A 24,022-nucleotide genomic window follows, 5' to 3' on the forward strand; every position below is an offset into this window, starting at 1 on the left:
CAGCAGAGAACGGGGAGCTGCAATGGCCCCCGCAATCGGAGAAGGAATGAGTGTGCGCAGCGGGCAGGGTACGAGTCGCCCACACGCTTCCTCGAGGATGGGTGGGGCTGCCTTTTCCGTTCAGGTTTCGGAGCGAATGATGAACTTGGTGGGAGAGGCGTCTGTGGGGCTGACGGGAAAAGGAAAGAGAAGCAGAGCCTTTTGTCTGTCGTGCCACTCAAACTGCCAGAATGGCTGCTGGTACGAAGACAGCCTAGAGAGACTGTATATCACTACTGCTAATAACACTGTAACTTGAACGAGAGCCCACAGATTAATAGACAACCCTACACCTGGAGTTGGTGCAGCAACTTCTCTAGGCTTATCTTCTGCCGTAAATGCAGTACTTTTTTGTGTGTGCTAAAATGTGAGAAACCCCTTAAGGGGAACTTAGTGCACCATGATTTTAAAAACGGTAGTTTAACTGCAGACTGTCAATTGGGGCAGAGGGGACAATAAAATTGGCATCCAATGTTAAATTTTTATGCTTCGGTGAAAACTGTACAGAATATAAATGGCTAGCAAGCTTTTACTGTAGTGATAATCTTTTAAAGTAGATACCGCAGTGTTTTTAATGATGTAATTTGTCATTTTGTGAAGACACGGTTTACATACAGAAAGATCTATGGATATGGGTATCATGTGGTTGATTTATTTATTTTTTGCCTGTGTTCATCTAATTTATATAAAACCAGAGTTAAGTGTACTGCTTAAAGTGTGGAAGAGTAGCATGAAACATCATGATGGCTTACACACTCCGGTGCCTTTGATGTTAATCTTTATTGCTAAATCTCAGAATGATAAACCTTTCAGTTCTAAAGGTCTCCTTTAGTCCATATCTTAAGGTCTGCATGTGTTTTATGTTCACATTGAGCCCAAGTGTCTGACTTATCAGCAGGAAAAGGGTTTGCTCCAGGCAGTACTGGTCCTTAGTGGCCCTCTGTGGTAGCTTTTGTTTTTTAATTGGATTAATTGGATAGAAATTAATTGAGCTGATTGTTTTGTTAAAAAATAATTGTTGAAATGATGCTAGCAGCAGGACTTTTGGAACTGGTAAAAATGAGTTAGGAGATGCACATAAGCTGAATATATATCATTATATATGCACATCTTAAAGTGTTTCAGAATAAGATTGGTTAGAATTTTCAAAACCTGGGTTAAACCTGAACTAAAACATTTGTTAAATTCTAAGGGAAAACCCACATAAATGGTGATGCAGTAGTAGAGGGAAAGCCTGCCTTAGAGTGCTGTGAGAGGATGAGTCAGAGGCTGTGTGAGCTGTTAACACCTTCGGGACTCAGGAGAGTCTGTGTAGATCCCCTCCTTCAGAGGATGCAGGCTTTCTGATCCGCGCCACTGTGCTGTGGGGGCTCAGAGCCAGACGGGCCAAATCTGATGCCCACCTCATGGCCCTGTTCCATGTTGTGTCATCACATAACTGTGGCAGTTAGTGGGTGAGAAGTGTGTGTCGTGCTGTGATGTGTGTTTGCCCCTCTGAAATACTCTGCTTCTCTGAGAGTCAGCCGATTGCAGGAGCCTTATGAAAAGATTCATTCAGTAATTGGGAACAAGTACGTACAGGCTTCCACTCAACTGAAATGTATGAATCTTCTGGCTTCAACATGAAATGTTTGAGAAAGGGCTGCGGAACCGTTCTCAATATGAAACCCTGCTCTCCCAGTCTCCTGAAATATACAGCCACCTTCGATGCTGGGAACACAAGAGCAGAGTACTTTAGAGTATGTTACTTGGAGATCACCCTCGAGCAGGATACTTCACCCGACTTCCTAGCTGTCTAAATATTATGCAGTTTTAGAAAATGAGTCTCATTCACCATTATTATTTAAAGTTATTTTTTTTCCTCTTTAAGATTTTTTCTAGTCAAAGGTCTTAAAAAGGTTGTAAGACTGTCAGATTCAGAACGTGGTTGCTGAATTGTTCGCAAATGTGTTTTTATAATGATGAATCCCATCATCCTGACAAATTAAAAGTGCACGATAGTTGCTCCTAATTAGTACAGGTAAACATCTCGTCAGTCTCCATAAAAGGTCGTGAGACTGCACTGTTCTGTGCACACAGAAATCACACAGACAATTTAAGAAGAAAAGGAGTCGATGTGAAGGCCCAAATGAAAACCTCAACAGTGTGGAGCACCAAACATAAAGAAAGTCACCAAATATAAGAAGAACTGCAATAGATCTGAAGTGTAGGTACTGCTGTAGGACGTGAATGGCAAACAAGCTGTCATTTTTAGGGGCATCAGCAGAGGATTTGAAATAACACAAAAAAGCCTGGGGTGTTATCACTCATTTTAAGCATGTAATTGCTATTCTTAAATAATAATGATTAAAGTTTTCATTATTAAAATTCGCAGTTCTCTGCGTATCACGTATCTTGCTTGGGGCCCGATTGTTGTAAGCAAACTTTTTGTGAACTTTTCGTTTTGTTTTTAAGCCCTACGATTTAAGACTTAAACTATAAAAAAAATGTTTATATGGCCTTTCTATATCGCAGATTTTCACCTGTCGCTAATGGGTCTGGAACGTGACTTCCGCGATAGACGGAGGATCACTGTATTGTGCTCTAGAACATGTGTAGATTCTGTTCTTAGCTAAAACACATCACCTAAATAAGAAAAAAATGATTGTCAATTTTCGTGAAATCTGTGTAAGTGGGTTTTAAAAAGAAATTTCTTCTTAAACCAGATGGTGAATGAGGCCCAGTGTCTGTGCTTTGTATAAGTATATTGCTGCAATAACTTTACAAGAAGTAATGAAATACTGGCATATTGTGACCAAAAATGACTTTGCACAACAATGGTTTTCAGTATAGATGATGACTGAGCTGATGTGTGTCCCTATCTGTGTGTCAGGTTTGGGATGGTGCAGGCAGTGGGCGGTGCCTGTTTACCAGCTCCACCCACAGTGGGGCTGTGCGTGATGCCAGTTGGATGCCCTGCGGAAGACGCTTCCTGACAGGCTCCTTTGACAACTCGGCCATCGTGACAGATGTGGAGACAGGTGAGCTTTGGGCCTGCAGCTGTCATATTTTGATGTTTAATTTATTTGTTTTCAATTATATTTAATATAATGAAAATGATAGTTGTCCTGTACTTAACTATATTGCAAAAATATTATAAAGATACTCAATGGTTGTTTCAAAAAGTATAATGTTGAAAAAGGCCTTGGGGGCACTGGGATGTTTCCTGTTTGAAATTCTGATACCACACCAGGTTACTTTTGCATATTGGCCCTTTGACTGTTAGGGTTGTTGAAGGCCGGTCTTGCCTGTCTTTGGACTTTATGGAAGGTGTGTTTATGTGCCTTGAGTGTGCGCCCATTACGCCTTTGCGCCCCATGGGAAACATGGCGGTATCTTTATGGAGCCCTCTGGGGTTTAGGTCAGACAGCCACAGAGCAGAGTTTTGGGAAGGTGGAGGCAGCATTAGGAAATTCACAAACCGGTGATTGGCTAGGGAGTGGGGGACCACCCACACACACACAGTAGGCAGCAGCACTAGCAACTGGGATGACAATCCCTGAATGAGTGATACACACAGCAAATAAAAGCAGCGGGTCGCCATGTCCGTGGGCTCCTCTCACTTCCTTTGGTCTTGCATAATGTAGTCAGGATGTTCAGAGCTTGTGGGGCTCCTTTCTGCTACCATGTGCATCAGGGGGTCAGCTTCTCTCCATCTCCGCCTGACATGCAGACAGCTATCAGCATGTGACCAGGGTGTATTTACTTTGCCAGGCTCTTAATACTTGGGTGGTTCTGGTGCCTGATGTAGAGGAACCTGCCCTCCCCAACTCCAATTAGTGCCCCTGCCACACCAGCAGCTCCTTGATTAAATGTCGGTAAGGAGCGCTGCGCCCCGCTCCGCCTTTCCTCTGGCAAACATGGGCATGGCCTCGGCACGGCAGAGCACCACCCCGTCCATCTCCTCTTTTGTTTCGTGGTGTCAAAGCAGTGGAGTGCGAGGCAGAGTGCACTCCTCCTGGGGAGCCACAGTCGATATGAGCGTTTGCTCTGCTTGCGCGGTGATAAGTGTGTAATCAGTGCCGCGACACTCAGGGGACCTCAGGAGCTGAGCAGCCCTGGCCGCTCTGTGCATCGGCCTCTCCGTCTCCGAACGTAGGTCCTCTGCCGTGCTCTGAGTCCCACTGTGTGTGCGGAGCCTGGTCTGCCAACTGGAGGCCGGTGCTGCACGGCCTGCAGTGTTTGGAATATAACCTTTGTTTGTTATTTGTTATGTCGAGTCAAATGCAGTACCTGCAGCACTGTAGTACTGCTGTCCTGACTGTAGCACGCGGCCAAGCGCACAGACTTTATGCTGACTACAGAGCAGGCTAATGTGCCATAATGCTCTAGTGCCTATTGACAGCTTCTCTCTTTTCATATCTGGTTTGTGTTTTTGTCCCACATGTGCAGCGTAAAAGAGACACACACAAAAAAAAATTAAATGAGCTGAGTGTGATTCCCTCAAAAACAAGTGTTTTGGGTGTTTTGCTAATGTGCCGTAACGCTAAAGAGCTGTACTAGCTAATGGAAGGCCAAACAACGTCCTCTACAGAATCTCACTGTCATACCACCTGATGGATTTCTCCGTTTCTTTTTCCAGTTTGAAAGGTTTAATATGCTGTTGGTTACCAAACAGGACTTAACAGCTTTTTAGGGACATGTATTCATCTAAATGTTCATGTTCATAATTACTTGGTAATTATTGGACACACTTTTTTTTTTTTAAATGTTTCCATCAGCACAGTAATTGACAATATAAATGAAGCTGAAACTATCCAGTGTATACCTGCCAGAGTTGGCGTAGGATCCTGATAACATCCTGACTGCCGTGTAGATATTGTGTCGTAATTGTCATGACACTGACGGTCTTTTTTTTTCTTGGTTGTATCTTGATAGGAATATGCAGCTGTGCTGTAAGACACAGGTAGCTCAGCCGCATCTCGCTGTAAGACACCTTAGCTCAGCCGCATCTCGCTGTAAGACACCATAGCTCAAACGCGTCTTGCCCCACAGCACAGTGTTTCGTGTGTAATTAGGCAGAAATAAACATGTTCTCCGGGATGTTGCTTTCATTACATTCTGCCCAGTGTCTCTTTGTGGCTTTTCTTGTGGATCAAAAGACAGGAGAAAGAGTGGAGCCAGCAGCAAAAAGCACTGTGCTCCTTATCTCGTTCCCCTTAGCTAAGCTAATTAAGTTTCTTAATTAAAAAGTGAAGAGGGTTATTAATTATGCAAGGGGGCTGATTCTTCATCTTCTCCCAAAACATTAGCTGAGGATCTAGGTGACAGATTGCCACCCTGCCCCATCCCACGACGCAAAAAACAATTTGTGTTATGCTGAGACACATTTATGCACAAGCAAGTGTGAAGGCTGCCTGGTCTTACCTCATTATCAGATGGGGGTCAGGCCTTGGTGCTGAAGCCAGTTTAATTCTGCTGATAATCCGATGCCTTTGAACGATAGCTGTGTGTTTGGACAAACGGCGGGCGCTGTTACATTCTGTCATGGGCCGAGCGATCACCCTCTTTCACTGCAGGATTGCCAATGTGCTTCCCTCTGGCTTTTTAACTAGTCGTTGACCACCCCACTGCCTTCAGTAAGTAACAATCCATATTAATACTGGAGTAGCACTGCCTGCCAACCTGTAATCTCCTCTTTCCCAAACCAACTGAGCGTATGAAAGGAGCTGCTCAGAATGTGTTTTATAATGCATGCAGTTTTGCTGCATATCGCTATGTCTAATTCAGCATTTTAGAGCATTAGCAAAATGAATCGCGTTCCAAATTGTCACTTGTATTTGCAACTGTTAAGACTTAGTTATTTTTTCAGATCAGTTGTAATGATTGGGAGGGGGACATTTCATTGCGCAGGGAATGTGTCGACATACTGTACATTTGGCTCAAAGTACAAATTCGTTTTGTCTGCAGTGAGGACAGATGGATAAACTATGATGGCTGTTTGTTTTTGTGCTTGCTGCTCTCTTAGGGAAAACGGCACAGCTCATCAGCTCTGCTGCTACTTGGAGAGAGGGTGTTCAGTTTCTGCAATTAAGCAACACCCAAAACACTTGTTTTTGAAGGAATCATACTCGGCTCATTTAATTTTTAAATTTTTTTTGTGCCACTTATGCATGCAAGATAAAAACACAAACCTGATATGAAAAGAGAGAAGCTGTTAAATGGGAAGGGTTTTCTGGTGTTGCTCCAGCTGATATAATAGACGTTCTGCTGGCTTTTCTGTTACTGTGAGCCTTGGCCAGAGGTTTGGTGCAGTGCCTCAGCGCCTGGAGATCATCCATCACATCTGCCTGCTCAGAAACCCAAATACCACCATCCATAAATTAGCCGCAGAAATGGGCAAAGGCCTGCGGGTCTTCGGCCATCTTTTTAATATGCCAGCATTCAACAGTGACTGACTTCCCTCAGCATGAATTCGCTCTTTTAAATGAGGACAGTGTCAGCCATCAGGCCTGGAGGGGCGGGGTTTACTCTAAGTGGACAGAGCCCACTTGCCCTCAGAGGCCGTTTACTGGAGCCTGATTATTTTCTTAATTTGTGTAGATCTTACAAGGGCACGATGAAAGTGTCGGAATGAAAAGTGGCCCAAAGAGGCATGTTGTTAAATTACAGGGCAATCGATACTGTAATAACGGATAACGGATACAGAGTTAATGTGGGCCGCTGCCCTCGACACTCGTTGCTTTTGCTGTCCCCGTTAGTTAAGATGTTAAACATATTTGTTATGTATATATATAAAAATTTTTGTAGGATTAGTTTACCTCTTTAAAATTAACAACAAAATACTACCTACAAAGGAAATGGTCAGAAAAATTGTTTACATTTTTAAACACATAAATTCATACCCCCATGCGATCTCATTCTAGGGCTAAATTGCTTGCCGGCAATGGAACTTGCCGGGGTTCTGCTACAGCACATGCATAAACCAATATCATATCACATGTCTACAATGTCGGAATTTTTTTTCTACCCTTGGCTGTTGACGTGGACCCTAAAAAAATTTGGAACATACCTGGATTGGTCTGGATAGGGGGGCCCAATGTGAAATGCTTCCAAGGGGTCTGAAATCTATAGAATGCCCCTGCCACTGAAAACTGTAGGTAACGGTTTCTGGCAACATAAAACTGTGTGTGTAAAAAATGCAGCCTTTATTTGAAGTAGTTACTTTGATTGCATAAATCCTTATACAAATGTCCATTCAAAGCTGTCGTTGTCCATTCAAAGCTGCAAAACTTTTGTTGTTTTTTGTTATTTTGTTAACTTTTTGTTGTTTTGGCGAAGTAGCAAAAACCGACAGACATAACTGAAGATTTCAGCTACAGCAGCAAATTCTTGCAAGGCAGCAAAAAACTGGCGGAAATTAATGGAATGACATTACATCTTTTGTTATCCTGTGGGAAAACAAAAGGTCGATCTGAGGGCCAGATTTAATAATCAATAATAAAGATGTTGCAGGCTAGTACTTTGAGACCTCTTGTAAGGTTTCTTCTTTCTAGGGATTTTATCCTTGCTACTGTCGCCTCTGGCTTTCTCACTGGGGGCTTTGGGCAGGGAAAATGTAAAGCGCTTTGAGACAATGCAATGTGAAAATGCACTATACAAATTGAAATGAATAAGTGGTGAATGAGCCAATTAAATCTCGTCCTATGAAAAATGGTTGATTGTTCAGTGTAATTGTTTCCTTTATTTCAGTTGTGTCTTTAGCTCTGGCGCTGCTAACTTTAGAGAGAAACTTTAAATATCTGTTGAGCTTGATGCATTGGACTGATACTAGTATCTTGATTCTTAATGAATATCGAACTTGAATATAAATTGTTAGCAATATGTTAACTGACTTGCATCATCCATCTCTGCATATTGTTTCATCTTCATAAAGACATTGTGTAATGCATAACAATAGTAATAACATATTGCTCAAGAATCGTGAAAGAAAATCGCAATCTTGATTCTGCGTGGAAAGGAAAAAAAAATACAATTCATATTTTACCCAGAATTGTGCAGTCTGCTTACCTGCAAGTTTTGTAACCAGCTGTGTTGTATATAGCCATGACAAATGTGGTATAGCCTGCCAGTTTTATCATAAACTGTGCACTCAGTCTTTTCATGGCAGGTTTCTCAGTGGTTTTGTTTTTACTCGCTTTGTGTCTTTAGTACCAGTGACAGTCATCATCACAGAATAAGCCGTCTGTCTGAGAGGACGAGTTACCACATCTTTATCACCACTGGTGAGGCTCCTCCTCTGGTAATAGGAGACACAGGGATGCAGTGTGTCTGTATGCCAATTAAGCGGGCGGGAAGCTGTCAGTTTGTCCCAGAATTACAGGGCACAGGGCTGTAAATACAGCTGTCAGTCTGCATGTCACTGCAGTCTGGTTTTCAAATGACTGTCGCAATTTAATTCCGTGGCAGGATCTGGCATCAGTAAGTCTAGATTTGAGAGGAGTAATGTGATTTGGCACAGTAATTCCCAAGAAAGAGGTATTCCCCCATCCCTGGAAAGATCCTCTTGTCCTCAAAGTCATACACAGGAAGTCAAGCAGGTGTTTTAGGGTGCAACTTTAGTAATAAACCGTGGTTGAGTGTCATTTAAGGTTGTCCATGGTGATGTGGAGATGGATGGATGTGTGGTTTTCAGGAACTTAGAAACCATAGCAACACTATCCAAGTTTCAGTAAATACCTTTATTCATCATTGGATGATTGAAGACTACAATGATAGCCTTGAGTGCGGTTTGTCAGATATGCACCCATTCAGGGTGTATCCCCGCATCGTACCTGGATGGGTTAATGCTGAACTTCAGTTTTCAGTTTCAAAAGTGTTTCTTTGTATATGAAAGCATGAAAAGTTGCTTGTTAATTACTCTGAGATGCTTGTCAAGTTTTTAAGCCAGTTGGGAAATTGTCAGCAGTGAGAAACTCACATATGAAGCCTTCTTTGGTAGCAGGATTCACTTCCTTTTGTGAGCAATAAACCGCAATGCTGTCTCCCTGGTTTTGCAGCTGTTATTTTTCTGGCAGGTCAGCACTTAAATGGAAAGCATATGTCAAAATAGTGTTTTTTTTTTATTAATTAAATCTTGGTGCGGTGCACATTATTCTTCTGTTCACATAGTGTGTGATGAATTCCTGTCCCCATGATATATAGCCACGTGGGGAGTCGCTAATTACCCATGTGATAGATTGTGTTTCCCATTATCTGTAAATGTGCCAACTGTGTGTCCCCAGGCCAGGTGGTGGTTAAAGTGGGGAACCAGTTTAAAGTGACCTGTTTGACTGTGCAGCCCAGCGACCCCAATATTTTTCTGTGTGGAGGCTTCAGCCCAGAAGTCAAGGCTTGGGACATCAGGACCTGCAAGGTCAGTCCCCATCTTGGCTCCATCTGCCATCATGTTTCTGTTTCTGGTTATTATTTGACTTGGAGTACCTCTGTTCTACTGCTAGGGGGCATGGAGGTTTAGTTATGCCTAACAGCAGCCACTGGGAATCACCACTCTTCTGACCTTGAAGTGATTATAGTGGAGGTGACCACCTTGCAGGGGCTACATGGTGGTGCAGTGGTTAGCACTGTTGCCTCACACCTCTGGGACCCAGGTTCGAGTCTCCGCCTGGGTCGCATGTGTGTGGAGTTTGCATGTTCTCCCCATGTCGTCGTGGGGTTTCCTCCAGGTACTCCGGTTTCCCACTCCGGTTCCAAAAACATGCTGAGGCTAATTGGACTTGCTAATTTGCCCATAGGTGTGCATGTGTGAGTGAATGGTGTGTGAGTGTGCCCTGTGATGGGCTGGCCCCCTGTCCTGGGTTGCTCCATGCCTCGTGCCCATTGCTTCCAGGATAGGCTCCGGACCCCCTGCGACCCAGAAGGATAAGCGGTTTGGAAAATGGATGGATGGACGGGTGACCCCCTTGCATTTGACAAATAAAACCCTTGAATCCTCCGTCAATAACTTTTGACCTTAAAATTTTGATCTGAAGCAGAACATAAGTACCAAGAAAGAAACAAAATAGTTTAGTCAGATGCTTAATTATTAAAAATGTCCTGCTTTTGACCATTTGAATACGGATTTAATTTACTCTAGCAGGAAGTCATGTTGCTAGGCAAAAGTGTAAAAAGGAGGGATTGAGAGAGACTGAGCATCAGCGTGTTCTGTCACTCCAGGTGGTTAGAAGCTACCAGGCTGGGATCCAGCAGACTCTGGCCATCTTGTTCCTGCCAGGGGGAAAAGAGTTTGTGACAAGCAGCGACTCTGTCAGCCGGGACTCAGCCGATCGCACTCTCATCGCGTGGGATTTCCAGACCACCGCCAAGGTCTCCAATCAGATCTTCCATGTAAGCAGGTGGCACGGTTTCATATGCTGTTTGTCATAGAGCTAAAGCCCATCACCCTTCATTGTCATTATGTTCTCACTAAACTAAACATATTTGACTGTGAAGTACAGTGTGGGTCAATGACATTAACAGGAAATGGGTGTTGTCCTTGTCTTACGGCAGTTTATGGGGGAAACACTTTTCCTTCTGTTGTCCCATAATGCTTGTAGGAGCGCTACACCTGCCCCAGTATGGCTCTTCACCCCCAGGGAGATGAGTTTGTAGCACAGACCAACGGCAACTACATGGCACTGTTTTCTACACGGAGGCCATACAGAATGAACAAGAGGAAGCGCTACGAAGGACACAGGGTGGGTCTGGTTCAGGGCCATGCCGGACCGTTTGTTAGAACACCTGCTCGTTAAATGTGAAATTTGAAAAAGCTCTTTTGCAACAGTGGCCCATATCAATTAAAGCTGGCATTAAGGGGTGCTTTAAATTATTTCTGACTGCTGTGCCTTATGCATATACTGGATAATGCAACCTGGAAAGAAATTTTAAACCCCAAAACCCTCTGATTTCTCTTAAATACCGACCTTCTGTACAAAACATACAGTATTATGAAGTTTATTTAAATATAAATTTCTTACTTGATTACATTGAACTTGTACAGTAGACGCTGTTATTGTCATTGTCCAGTGTCCTGCAGCTAATTTCTCCCTATCCTAGGTGGAGGGCTATGCCGTGGGGTGTGAATTCTCAGCTGATGGGACGGTGCTGCTGTCGGGCAGCTCCAGTGGGTCACTCCACTTCTACGACCAGCAGAGCTCCCGGCAGCTACGGCTCCTACATGCACATCAGCAGGCCTGTGTGTGTGCCACCATGCACCCTGTCCTGCCCGCTGTCATAGCCTCCTGTGACTGGGGCGGGGAGCTCTGTATCTGGCACTGACATGCGTGGTGGGGGCGGGGCTGGGAGGGGATACACAAGATCTGCTGGCCCGCAGAACCAGGTACCTTCTTCCACAATTACTATGCTTTATCTCAAAGCACGTTTCAGAAACCAGCTTTGCTTCACACGCTCCACCCCTGGCAACTCCGACTGTTCAGCACGGCCTTGCACTGTCAAATCTCCTGAACAACACTTGAAGTTTGAAATCCTGGAGCTGTAAGTCAATTCCCCTGCTTGTGTCCATCTTCATTTTGACCCAGAGGTTCTGCTTTCGGCTGGAGAGCTGCCTGTCTGCCCTGAGCCCCCCCCACCCACCCACCTGCTGGTTTATCCAGATGGGCACGGCAGGCTCTAGTGGAACAGCAGAGCCCTCTCCCTTTCATCTGCTCCGATCAGTAGGGCTATCCAGGTGCTTGGCAGCACACGAGATGCCTCTGCAGAGAGCGAAGGCTCTTCACCTCCTGAAAATGGGACCTGCACCATTGGATGACACCACCACGCTGGGTATCTGAAAGCCAGCCAGCCAGCCTCACCATTCCTTCCATGGGGCCGGCTGCCGACATTCTGGGGAATATGGCCCTCCCAGTAAGTGAGAGAGAACATGGCTCCCGTGTCAGTAGCTGCGTTAGGCTAAGAAGCCATAGATTCCTGGGGCAAACCTCCTACCCACAGAGTTGTTCAGGTTAGTCAGCTGTAGCTTATATTTAGCGCTAATAGTGATTGTCCATTGTATGCAATACAATTGACGCAAAATGTTTTTTGGAGAGGAAATAACCAAATGGGAAAATGAAAAGAAGTTTGAGCAATATCCTTAATTGGATCATTGTATGATACCAGGAAAAAAAAGGCAAGAATAACTGTATTTACCAAGTTACTAATATATTAAATTTAAAAAAAGTTACATTAATTAAAGTCAAATTTTCAGCAATGCAATAGCTTTCAAAAAAACCTATACATGCAGCCAGCAACTTCTGTATTCAGAAGTCTAACCAATGTGCATCAGGAGTTGTACATTTTGGCAAAGATTGAATAGTTGTGCATTCCCTTAACACGTGAAAGACACTTTACAGTATATGGAGCATGACAAACAGAACTATGTTAAAAGGTAACTTTCAAAGGACTTTTTCGAAAATTGTCTTAGCCCAGTGCTCTAACATATAAAAGTAGTCAAGGCACGTTACATTGAATAAGATCAAAGCAAGCTTTGTTAATTAACATTTCAAAGGGTAAATTGTGATGCCTTTGTAAGTTTATCAAAAATAATGAATATGCAGGCATATCTGCCATATGCAGACACTGACCTAATTGTGGAACGAATCAACTGGCTCTCCTGTTTGTTTGTTTTTTTAGGCTTGACTCACCATAGAATCGTCAACTTCAGTTACATGCTGAGCAGCCAAAAGAGCCTGCTGACAAGTAAGACAAGGAAATGGCTGGAATGCAAAGACCAGAGAGAACATTCTGCTTTCTGTCCTTGTATGATAAGGAAGCTTGAATGTAGTAAATCTGGAAGTAATTCCCTCCTTCATCACTTAGACTGCATGTGAAAAACGGAGGAGGCTTCAAGGTTGATGTGGCACCAGAGTCATATGGGAGGATGTCTGGTGTTATTTCAAGAAATGTAACATGCCCCCACCCCCAAGTTCAGCTGTACTCCATACTATATTTACAGATACAGGGAACATAACAGAAAGATACTTTTGACACCACTGCAACTCCGGTATTACAGATTTTACTTAACATTTAACTTCTAAGCATGTCAACTATCTGCTCAAATGCTGTAATGACAAACTAAAGTCACTAAAGCCTTAAGTGTATTTAAGCTCTAGAGTGTCTGTCATTGTTCTTTATCAATTAAATATACAACTGACCTATAGAAACATGCATTGCAACGGTAGTACAAACGGCTGACCTCTAGTCCCATGGAAAATTCTGAATGGATTCTGAGGTAGAAAAGGACAGAATATAATTAAGGTTAAATTAAAGAACATCGTAGCAAGAGAATTAAAATTGAGCTGATTATTTAATATCTACAACACAAATTTGACAAACATGTTACCTCTCCTGTTTCAGGCTTTCCTTGGTTGTTGACGGTATTTTTTTTTCTACCTGGACAGAACAGACCCCTTGAGGAGCTACAGAAATCTGGTGCTGTCCACTCTCCTGCTGATGACGTCGGTCGCATTAGCAGCTGACCAGTCCAGTCACCCGCAAGGCAGCAGTATGAGATCAGGACATTAGAAACGTGGCCCTGTCTGGAGAACTGTAAGGGCGATCTAGGTGTCATGGAAAAGGCATTGCAGGAGTAAACAACACAGTGAAAGGAACTGTCAGAGCAAGTACCTAATTTTGGTAGGATTACCATGGCCCATGTACCTCCACCACCCCCTGCTGCCATAAATGTGCCTCACAGAATATGAGGACCCTGGCCAGTCTAAAAACACACTTCTAACCAAGACTGTAATCATATACTTACACCACTGTCAGCTGGAGCAATACTGGCTACTCCAACTAATGAAAATTAAGGCAAAATGTACCAGGGAGTTTGTGAAGTGAGTCAACTAAGCCAAGATAAAGCCCCTTAACTAGCTAATCCCCTACTAATTAATACACCAGGCCAATGTGGCGTTCCCCTCCAGCCAGGTGATGCAGCACGAAGGAGCTGCCCATGTTTGACGGAATTCGGGTAAGGCTGGTTACAGCAGCATCAGCTGCCGCGTCGCCCCACTTCTATGAATGATTTATCAAGGCATCTTTCGAGTTCCCATAAGCGGGCTGCTCAGATGGGAGCTTACATACACGTACCGAACAGTGTGGCGGGCCCCTCCATCCAGGACCCTGTCTGGTCATTTGAGGGGCATTGGGAAACAGTAAGCACATCCCTACCATACATTTCAACATATAAGTCATGCACACATACTAATAAATTAACAGTCATTTTCAAAGCTGCCTTGTATCTTGTGTTTGCCAGCTGTGTCCTTTCCTATTGTCCTGTCTAGTTTGGCTAATGTCATTGTAACTGTTATTGCTTTATACAATTACTTCACTTAATAAAAGGACAAAATGTGTTAAATCTGAATGACCAAAGTGAGAGACTGACAGCTACTCACAGTAGTTTTGCCAACAAAAACCCACTCTGGCATTAAACCTTAAGTGTACCATGTGTTATCTGCTTCATATATTTACATATCACTAATGAATAATATTAAAAATATCTGCCAAGTCTCTGAATCACTCTGTGCATCCGAACCAATGTACTTTCAAAAATAAATACATATCATGCCATAAATCTTAAAAACCTGCCTGTGTTGCATGTCTGGACACTACCTGTACTGGCCCACAGAACCATGTCTTGTCCTAGCAGCTCCTGGATTAAAGGGTGACCAAGTGCCAGCTTATGCCATCGACCTCTGCTCGTCAGTTCAGTAGCGTACCATAAAGCTGTGCCTTGGTGAGACTGTCCTTCCTGCAGAGTCCTGTGCTTGCAAATTTTTGGTACTGTGGGGATGCCGACCGCTGTAGGCTGGGGCTCTGCCGGTCCATCTGGTAGTGCTGCAGGTCCGAAGGCTCTGGAGGACTTCGATGCAAGGACTCTGCAGAACTGTTGGGACTCACATCCACATACTCCTTCTTCATGCTCCCGGCTGTGCTGTCCTTGTCTTTGGAGCTCCCTGAGTGGAAGAGGCTGCGCTCTGACTCTTGGCTGTCGTCCTTGGCCCGATACATGGGCGGCTTGTCTGGCTTCCTTGAGCCGTGAATGTGCTCAGGGCTGGGGCTGGGACTGGGTGAGGCTACAAAACAACGGCCCAAGATACGGCTGTGGTAGGCGTCGTCCCCCTCTTGAAAGCTGCTGTACAGTGGTCCCAGTTTGATCTTGCTGGGGCCCATGACAAAGTGCTGCTCAGAGAAGCTGTATGGCGAGATGCGGCCTGGGTTGCGGTAGGAGTACGCATTTAGGTCCTCTACGCTCAGCTGCCTCCATCGCCCGCTGAGCTCCTCCTCTGGATTCTGGACATGGATTCTGCCGTGACTGTCTCGGTAGAGCTGGGCAGAGGATCCCATGCTGTGTGAGGTCGGCAGGCGGGTCGAGTGGTAGGGCTCGCTGAAGCATGCGGATGCAGTACGGACATAGCCGGGCGAGCCGTCGTCCTGCGGGCCGTGGGCCATGTGCTGGAAGCTGTGCGACTTGGGAAACCCGGGGCTCTCCTTCTCGTAGGAAGAGGTGCTCTTATGCTCATAGTCACCATCACGCCAGTCCATGTAGAGGGCCTGCTGCGACGAGGAAAGCGTGCTGCTGAGGGCATGGCCCTTCTCATCAGACGCTGCGCTGAAACTGGAGTAGGAGCTGGAGGCCTGCAGCGATCCAGTGGCGAACTCCGCAAAGGACGCCTCGTGGTGCGAAAACCCAGAGTGGAAGGCTTCCTCCTCAGGGTTGCTGTCAGTAGAGTTTTGGGCTTGGAAGAGGCTAGTCTCTTGCCCATGAAGGTCAACACTCTGCCGGCGCTCCCGTCTGCGCTCTTCTGGGCAGTAGAGGGCCGTGTCACTGCAGTACAGGTCTGAGGACTTGTACGCCAGACGGCGCTGAAGGCGTTCGCTGCTGCCCATGCTGTTGGGCAGGAAGTCTGGGCCCTGGTGCTGAGGACTTGGGGATTGAGAGCCTGGGCAGCTGGTGCCCGGTTCTGGCTTCTCCAGTACCTTGGCAATGACCGCCGTAGGCACAGAGTCTGTGTAAGGAGAGTGACGCAGAGCCAAGGTCACCCCACAGCCGTGTTTCTCCATGTGTATGCTGACCCGCTCCTGAAATTCAGATGGCAGCTGTATGGAACAGGAGACAGCAAGAAGCAGAATAAGGTAAGGGGACAAGTCACATTTAACCTGACATGTCAGCACGAATATTTCTACAGCAAGACAGGAATATATGACATTGATGCTCACAGTGGTACATGTGCTGTTTCTGATGGAAAAAGGTCACTCTCTGGTTAGGATTCTGTGTCTGGTGCCGGTTCAAGTCCTGTGGTTGTGGTAATCTTTTTTGATAAAAACATCCACTAGATTAAATGTAATGCAATGTAGATTTATTCAATCACCATCCACTGTAAGAGCCAAGAGACCTGAAGGTAGGATTTTTGACCTCGCCCATTCCATACACAGCCGTGTTTTTCTTTCTTTCTTTGAACCTTCTACTGGTATTAGTACTGAAGGAAGCATGGTGGGCTGAGTACTCCCCATTTTAACTTCAGTAGCTCTGCAGAAAGTGGGGGACATGAGGATGGTGTGACCACATTAGGTTATGGATCCATATCTAGACTAGAAGTTTGTGCGTTCAAATATCATAGCTTACAGTACTTACAGGGCTCTGATAATAAAACACACACTTGCCAATAGTGTTTGAGGTTTCACACCTATATATGCGCAGCCTGGTGGCCAGTCTTCACTCAGTAAGAGCACAGTGTGAAGGCTGAATTAGCAGAGCAATAGCACAGCTGTACATAAAATACTGCAATCCACAAAACATAATAGGAAACATATCAGAGTTCAGAAGAGGACAAATTGTTCGTCCGTGTCTCGCTGGGCGTCTGTGACCAGGACAGCAAGTCTTGGTAGTGTATCAAGAGCGACAGTATCCAGGGTAATGTCGGCATACCACCACTGAGGAGGGACCACATCCAACAGGAGTAACTGGGTGCAAGAGGAATCTGTCTGAAGGGGATGTCTCAGTACTAACCCAGAGTGTATCCCAAAAACATAAAACCACAGCTGCCAAACACACTGCATAAATAAATGCACCTCAACTCCCCTGTTTCCACCAACACTTCGTCGGGAGCTGCACAGGGTCAATATTCATGGTCAGGCTGCAATAGCCAAACCTTTGGACACTCATGCCAATGCCTAATGTTGGTTTCAATGGTGCCTCCAGAGCAAATCTTGGGCTGTGGAAAGTGTGAAAAATGCATTTTTCTCTGATGAGTCCACCTGTCTTTTTCCATATCTGGAAGAGTTACGGTGCGGAAAAGCCCCAAAGAGGTGTACTACCTGGACTGTTGCATACCCAGAGTGCAGCACTGGGGTGGATCAGTGATGGTTTGGGCTCCACTATCATGGCCCACTACATGTTCTAAATGGGCACGTCACTGCCAAGGACTACCGAACCATTCTGGAAGACTATGTTCACAGAGTGGTTCAAACATTGTACCCTGAAGGTGTTGCCATGTATAAGGATGGTATTGCACCAATACACACAGCAAGACTGGTAACTGGTTTGATGAACATGAGTGAAGTTGAACATCTCCCATGGTCTGCAGAGTTACCACATCTGAATATTAATGAACTATTTTAGGGTGTTTTGGAGGAGCAAGTCAGGAAGCATTTTCCTGCACTAGTATCACATCATGTAGGGACCTGGCCACTATTCTGCAAGAGGATTGGCTTAAAATCCCTCTGGCCAATGTGCAGGACTTGTAGCTGTCATTTTCAAGGTGAACAGATTCTGTATATTGCTGCAGAAGTAGACCCTATACCATATTAATAAATTATCATGGTCTGAAACTAGGTATTTCATTTTCGTTGTCCAACCCCTGTATATTACTGTTGGGCCCTTGACCCCAGATGCTCCAGACACTCTGCTCTCTGATCCTCACTTGGACATTGATTTGGACTAAAGCATCTGCTAAATTACTGTAATAATGTATCCGAAGTTGGTGAGATTTACGTTGTGTGAGAGGTAATCAAGAACCACATGCATTGTATATGCAGGCAACACCATGCATTTTTCCAGTGTAACACCAGTAAGCATGATTTGTATTTGAATCATCTCTTTTCGATGGGGCTATGTGGTTGTGTGGATCTTTGTAGGGCAGGTCCCTGCCAGAGAAGTGCTGTTTGTTTGGGAATTTCTTGGTATTACACAGCCACACGTTAGAAGCAAAAAAACCACACATATATATCATCTGAACACAATGGCAGAGAAACTGCAGGAAAACTGCAAAATTGACAGAAGTAACTAATACCAATATTTTCTTTCTGTAAATGCTTTCCTTAACTGACTCCCATTAATAATCCATTTAAATGTTCTGTCTATAAACAGATGGCCTTGAATACTTCATTCATGATCCTGCTCTTGTAAGGCTCATTATCAACCCCACAAAAGTGATGACAACAAATGGCAGGGATGGTCCAGGGACTCACTGCTGCCATCTGCTAACGCAACAAGAAACAATACAAGAAGAGCTGTTACTGCTGGTCACCTGAAGCTCAGCAGTATATCTGTGACGTAGGAATCTCCCAGAATACCGTGCTGCGCATGCTGCTGCCTGGGCACTGCCTACGACGGAGGCAGGGGATTCCAGTTTGTGGATTTAGTGTGGAAGTCCCCCTCTACCTTCAGGCATACCCTCTCGAACCTCCAGTGAGCCCTACCTCAGCTGAGGACAGCTCTTCATCAGCAGCCATTTGTCAGGCAGATGTATTATGCTGTCAGCATGCTGGCAATGAGTGTGCTGCTCCGGGCTCAAGGGAAGGTTTTATATGGACAAATAAATGTGCTCTGTAGGAGCCGGACTGCCCGCTCCACAGCGCATCTGTAAAAATATGTGCGCGTAACGTGACGGGATGCGATAGAAACAGCCGGGCTCCTGGCTTCATGTCGCAAACTCATCACACATTTGTGCTGCCCCCCTGGCTGGAGAGCTGACAGCTTGAATGATCCATACCACACAGACTGGGAAGGAAAGGAAGTCATATAAATCATGCCAAACACATGAATTGTCAGAGCAATATAAAGGCCAGATGCTATAAAGGCATTTTCCAGTTCTCATGTATTGTGAATTTCTGGCATCCAGAAAACAATTGCAGAACCTCAAACCAGAAGCTGATTAAAGAATAGCTTTACCACGCTTCTCGATTTCTGGGAAAGATACCCTCTGGAGCCCTGAAGCACCTCATTGCTTTGTTGTTGTTCACGGCACTAAAATGCAGACAGACATGAAGGTGAAGGCACCCAGCTGCATCTGACAGAGGCATTCGAAATGCGGCTCACCTCCGACAGCTTGTGGGCTCTGTAGTGGGAATTGGAGCAGCGGAGGAGCTGGGCGGCCAGGTTGCAGTCCTTTCTGTACAGGTCCTGTGGGAGCGAGAAGGTTCAGCAGCTTCAAAGGAGCAATTCCGGCCAGAGACAGCGCGACTAGGTTGTCCTGTACACAAAAGATGACTGGCTTCTTTGGCAAGCATGCTCATCTTAGTGGCATGGTAGCCATTTTACCTTGATAAAATATTAATATATTTTCTGAAGGTGACCAGAAAAGAACAGATATCACAAACACGGCATTAAAATGAGGAGTCAACAGCATCTATCATGTTCCATCCTTAAACTGTCAGGCTAACATTACTGTCACCAACATTAAATTTTACTCGTCCTCTATTACACCTTTACGAAAATGGTTGCCCCTGATACTTTTTATTGATCTCCGTGGGGAAATTCTCTTTACGCCTCCCCCAACTTGCTCTCTGCAGGGGGAGCAAGCTGGTCACAAGGCACAGTCACCCGTAGCGGCGCCCAGAGAGCTGGGGGTTAAGGGCCTCGCTCAAGGACCCACAGCTGAGCTGAGGCCGGGCTCAAACCAGCGCCTTTCCGATCAGAGGCACAGGGCCACTGAACCGCAACACTGCCCATAACCCAGCCAAGCATTCTCCATCACTATCTGTTACCACAGCAAATGAGTTGCAGTTATGAAAGACGGTTCTGGTACTACTGGCATGCAGCATGGAATCCAATACATCATCAGCAGTGAAGGAGTTTGCTCTTTTTGCTCCCAAATGCACCATTACCAACTGTAATGCTCTGCAAAACAAAAAAAAATTGTTACAAGGGACATTTTGTTTTATAATGAGGGTTTCTAGTGTCACAGTCACTGCTGATTCAATTATGGGGTTAGGGTAAAGATCCTCCCCTTCCAAGATCTGCTAAGAGCTCGTTAAACTCCCAGTAATGGCTGTTTATCCTGTTATTGTTTGATGAGCCTTTCATTTATTCCACCACCATCCGCTGTTCAGAGCAGAATTTCCAATCGCTTCTTACAGAAGTGGATCCCTGTCTCTCTGATCCAGCTTCTCTTGCGTCTCAGAACTGACATTTGCTGCTGAACTGATAAAGCAATAAGGCTCTGTGTATTTTATGCATAATCAGCTGGTCTGCAGCAACGGTGTTTGTACCATCCGGCGTTCAGGATAATTTGGAGTATGCTGCACTTCTACAGCTACTGATCGTACAAGCCGAGCGACGTGCATGGTGTTCCGGAAGGTTCGACACAGAAAGGATTCTGCATCTGCAGGCACATTCCCTGCAGGTTTACCTAACTCAATCTGCTCGACCCAAGCAGACAGAAGACATCTACAGGGTAAAGTGTAATCACTGATTCAGCACTCCAGAAAGAGTCCGATGTCATACACGGCAGATGATGGGCACATCACTACAGCAATGCTGCCTGAGCGGCTGGAGCCTGCATGGCCTCCCTTCCCGATATATTACACGTTAACAGCAAAGTCATAAAATGTTACTGTAGAATTTAAAGAAACTGAAAGGTATCATTTCAATGACATGTATTTTAGCGCCTTTACCTCAAACCCAAGGTCAATGATAATACGCTAAAGTGATAATAGCAAGCCAACCTCCAATACTCAGGTTCAGGAAAAAAATATGTGCATCATTACAAAACCCTAGTAAGAGCACACCCTCTCCGGGGACACACACGAGTCGGTCAGCAGGTGCAAGCAGGTACACCTCAGTATACTGGGAACTGGCTGAAGGCCTCGAGGTTTCCTTACATTGTCTTCTCTGAGTTTCTCGATGGTGATCTTTGCCTCCATAAGGTGATTGTTGAGGACGATAATCTCCCGACTCAGGGCTCTCTTCTCCTCTTCATGGTGCTTAGACTGAAACAAACATGGCAAAGAGGGAAGAGTTACAGTTAAAAATAAATGTTTCGGACAGTATCATTGATCAAACCAGTAAAAAACAAACTACTAGGGCTGAGAAACAGGAAGGTTTATTTTCCCAAGAATATTTATATAAATACTTGCAAATGGTCTAGAGGGAGCCAAGAAATAAACAGGTTATACATTCAATTTAATCTCAACAACTTCACAAGGGAAAGAAATGTTTAAAATAAATGCTCCAACATGCTAACTACTGAGTCCAAGTGCTGAATAACTTACTGAAAGTTCCTCTAAAGGACAAAGAATGGTTCTGGCAGAATATTTGTCTTTTTACCGCTAGATCTATACATTTACAAAGGAAATGGCTATTGCCCTGTCATTTGAGGATTGTGGCTATGACTATGGCTATGTGGTTACTTGTGGCTATGGTTGTGGCTGTGTGGTTACTTTCATAAACACAACTGTAACCAATAACTTGGCACCGACCCCCAGAGCCTCCTCACTCCTTCGCATTTCGTGCTGGCCGCCCCTTGTGCACCGTAACAGCATCCCACAAGCGTGGAGGTGTAATCTACTTCAAACCACACTTCCATCAGACTACCCCAAATCAATGAAATAGAGATGATTTTTTTGGTATTTTTAGTTTTTTTGGAGAGGGTATTTAAAACCCACACTGTACTGCCAGCAACATCATCGCAAGCCATCCCACCGTTATAATGGACAGTCGTTCAATGCTTACAGCCTGGGATTTTAACAGCAGAGCTTTGGCTATTACAGACAAACCAGCTATGGTCCACCAAGGGATTAAAATAAAAAGGTGAGCTCTGTAAGCAGCCCGGACCTGTCTATGGTCAGCGTGTCTAGTGGTTATCATTCAGATTTATTACCCTTGCACACAGCAGCAACCTGAGACATTGCACCTGAAGACAGTGGCCAAAAAAGGGGCTTAATAGCAGCAGAGCAGATGACCCCGCCAGCATTAGCCATATGGTCCCCGATACACAACAGAGTCCAACAGTAAGAAGGGAAGAGCCGTGAAATGTCAGGACCCGCCACCTGCCCGACGCACTGATGGTGACGCGTGTGATCACAGGTCATAACGGCGTCGCCTGGCAGCGGCCCTCGGTCCTCTGAATGGAAGAAGACGCAGAGATGCCCCTCCGTGCCGTCGCTTGTTTATGAAAGTCATTTGCAAAAATGCACTGAGGGAGAAGCCCTGCTGTAAACGTGAAAACAATATATCCATCACCCAAAATGGCCCTGTCAGGGCAGGACTTGGAGAATTATTGTTTTAATATAAACATCCAGCTGCATTTTCTTTCCCCGCGAAGCCTTTTAATGCACAAGCACCCTAAACAGTTTTCGAGACTCTTTTGCACATTATTGCTCCAGTTTGTCATTTTCGGTTTGGTTCGAGGGCAGTTTAACTAACATAAGCCCAGGACTTTGCTTCCATGTAAGTCACACATGCATTTTTCATCACAGGTCAGTCTGTGACTCCTCCTTCGAATCATTAATTAGAGGCTGACCACCATCCTCCGAACACTGCATCCTATTTACCAAATGCAACAAACCACCACGACCAATCCAAGGAGATTACTGGTTAAAATACCTGATTCAGTACAGGTAACGTTATTTCAAAATTTATGGAACATAAAAAACACAGTGTTCACAGACAGTCTTGGAACACTTGCTTAATTCAATAAATATGTTGACATTTATTGGTTTTATAACAAAAAATCAGTAATACTTTACTTGAGGGTACACAAATACATAGTAACTCAGTTATTGCTGAAGAACACATCAGGAACGAATATGGTCGCTACTTAAGATGAAAGATGTGTCATGGTTCATTAATGATGAACAAACATGAGATTAGTATTTCACTTGTGTTATTCAATACTTGTTCCTTCAGTAGTTCACTAGGATTTGCAGAATTAACAGATACTGTATAGCAACAAATATAGTAACTGCTTGGGATAAAAGTTGTAGGATGATTCATTAATGATGAACAAACATGACATCAGTTTGTAACTAACAATTAGCTTTTGGTTAATTAATATACAAGCAACAGTATACTACTACATTATTTGCATACCCTCAAGTATAGTGTGACCCAAAAACCATTACTTTATTAATTTATTTACAAAAAATGCCAACTAGGCAGCTTCTCAAGGTTATCAGGATTTACCCAAAATATAAGTTAAAAAAATGCAGACCGTTCAGCTGGTACTTGCCAGCAGCAATAAAACTCCAGCACAACCCAAGCGCAGAGATATTTCTGTGGGTTATTCGGTGAGCAGTGCACAATGTCTGCCTGGGAACAGCCGCAACTGGACGGATTACAACCCTTTCTGAAGAGGGGAGGGGGACAAACAATCCGGGCCCGGAGTGGCCTTTTTCATGATAATGTGACATCAGCAACACCCTGCGGGGGCAGACATATTAGAGCCGTGATTAACAAATGCCTTTCCAAGATGGCTGCCCTGCTTCATTATCGGGTTAATGCTCAACGTCGCTGGATAGACTGGAATCAGCACATCAAGGAGTTCAGTTCAATCAAAAGCTCCAGCACTCCTTATGCACGATACGTAACGAACTAAGAAAAGTTTTCAGTGATTCAGCTGATTGAATACATGTGTAATTTTCCATCAAGCACTAATTTCTAGGAGGTTATTGAGGCATGAGAATGCAGTCCTTTACAAAAACCATCTTGCCATTAGGAGAACGAGAGGCAGTCTGCATTGGCAATGAACAC

The 24,022-nt window shown here is 44.7% G+C and overlaps 2 protein-coding genes across 6 annotated transcripts in view; one reads left to right on the forward strand and one right to left on the reverse strand.

Annotated features, from left to right (window-relative positions):
- Window positions 1–14,413, forward strand: part of wdr25 (WD repeat domain 25) — a 30,526-nt gene extending 16,113 nt beyond the window's left edge. For 3 of the 5 annotated variants that reach the window (XM_048974371.1, XM_048974374.1, XM_048974375.1), the window contains 7 exons: window positions 2,912–3,059; window positions 9,303–9,433; window positions 10,234–10,404; window positions 10,614–10,754; window positions 11,113–11,919; window positions 12,685–12,750; window positions 13,452–14,413. In XM_048974371.1, coding sequence (XP_048830328.1) covers window positions 2,912–3,059; window positions 9,303–9,433; window positions 10,234–10,404; window positions 10,614–10,754; window positions 11,113–11,334 — 813 coding nt within the window. In that variant the 3' untranslated portion in view covers window positions 11,335–11,919; window positions 12,685–12,750; window positions 13,452–14,413. Of the gene's footprint in view, window positions 1–2,911; window positions 3,060–9,302; window positions 9,434–10,233; window positions 10,405–10,613; window positions 10,755–11,112; window positions 12,017–12,684; window positions 12,751–13,451 lie in introns of all 5 variants that reach the window. The other 2 variants (XM_048974372.1, XM_048974373.1) reach the window with 2 other exon arrangements.
- Window positions 8,741–24,022, reverse strand: part of LOC125707317 (brain-enriched guanylate kinase-associated protein) — a 48,109-nt gene continuing 32,827 nt past the window's right edge. The window contains exons 5-7 of the mRNA XM_048974370.1: window positions 21,154–21,261; window positions 19,370–19,453; window positions 8,741–16,149 (exon numbers count right to left, since the gene is read on the reverse strand). Of these exons, the coding sequence (XP_048830327.1) occupies window positions 14,752–16,149; window positions 19,370–19,453; window positions 21,154–21,261 (1,590 nt within the window). The 3' untranslated portion in view covers window positions 8,741–14,751. The remainder of the gene's footprint in view (window positions 16,150–19,369; window positions 19,454–21,153; window positions 21,262–24,022) is intronic.

This window comes from Brienomyrus brachyistius, chromosome 14 (genome assembly GCF_023856365.1).
Source record: "Brienomyrus brachyistius isolate T26 chromosome 14, BBRACH_0.4, whole genome shotgun sequence".
Lineage (NCBI taxonomy): Eukaryota > Metazoa > Chordata > Actinopteri > Osteoglossiformes > Mormyridae > Brienomyrus > Brienomyrus brachyistius.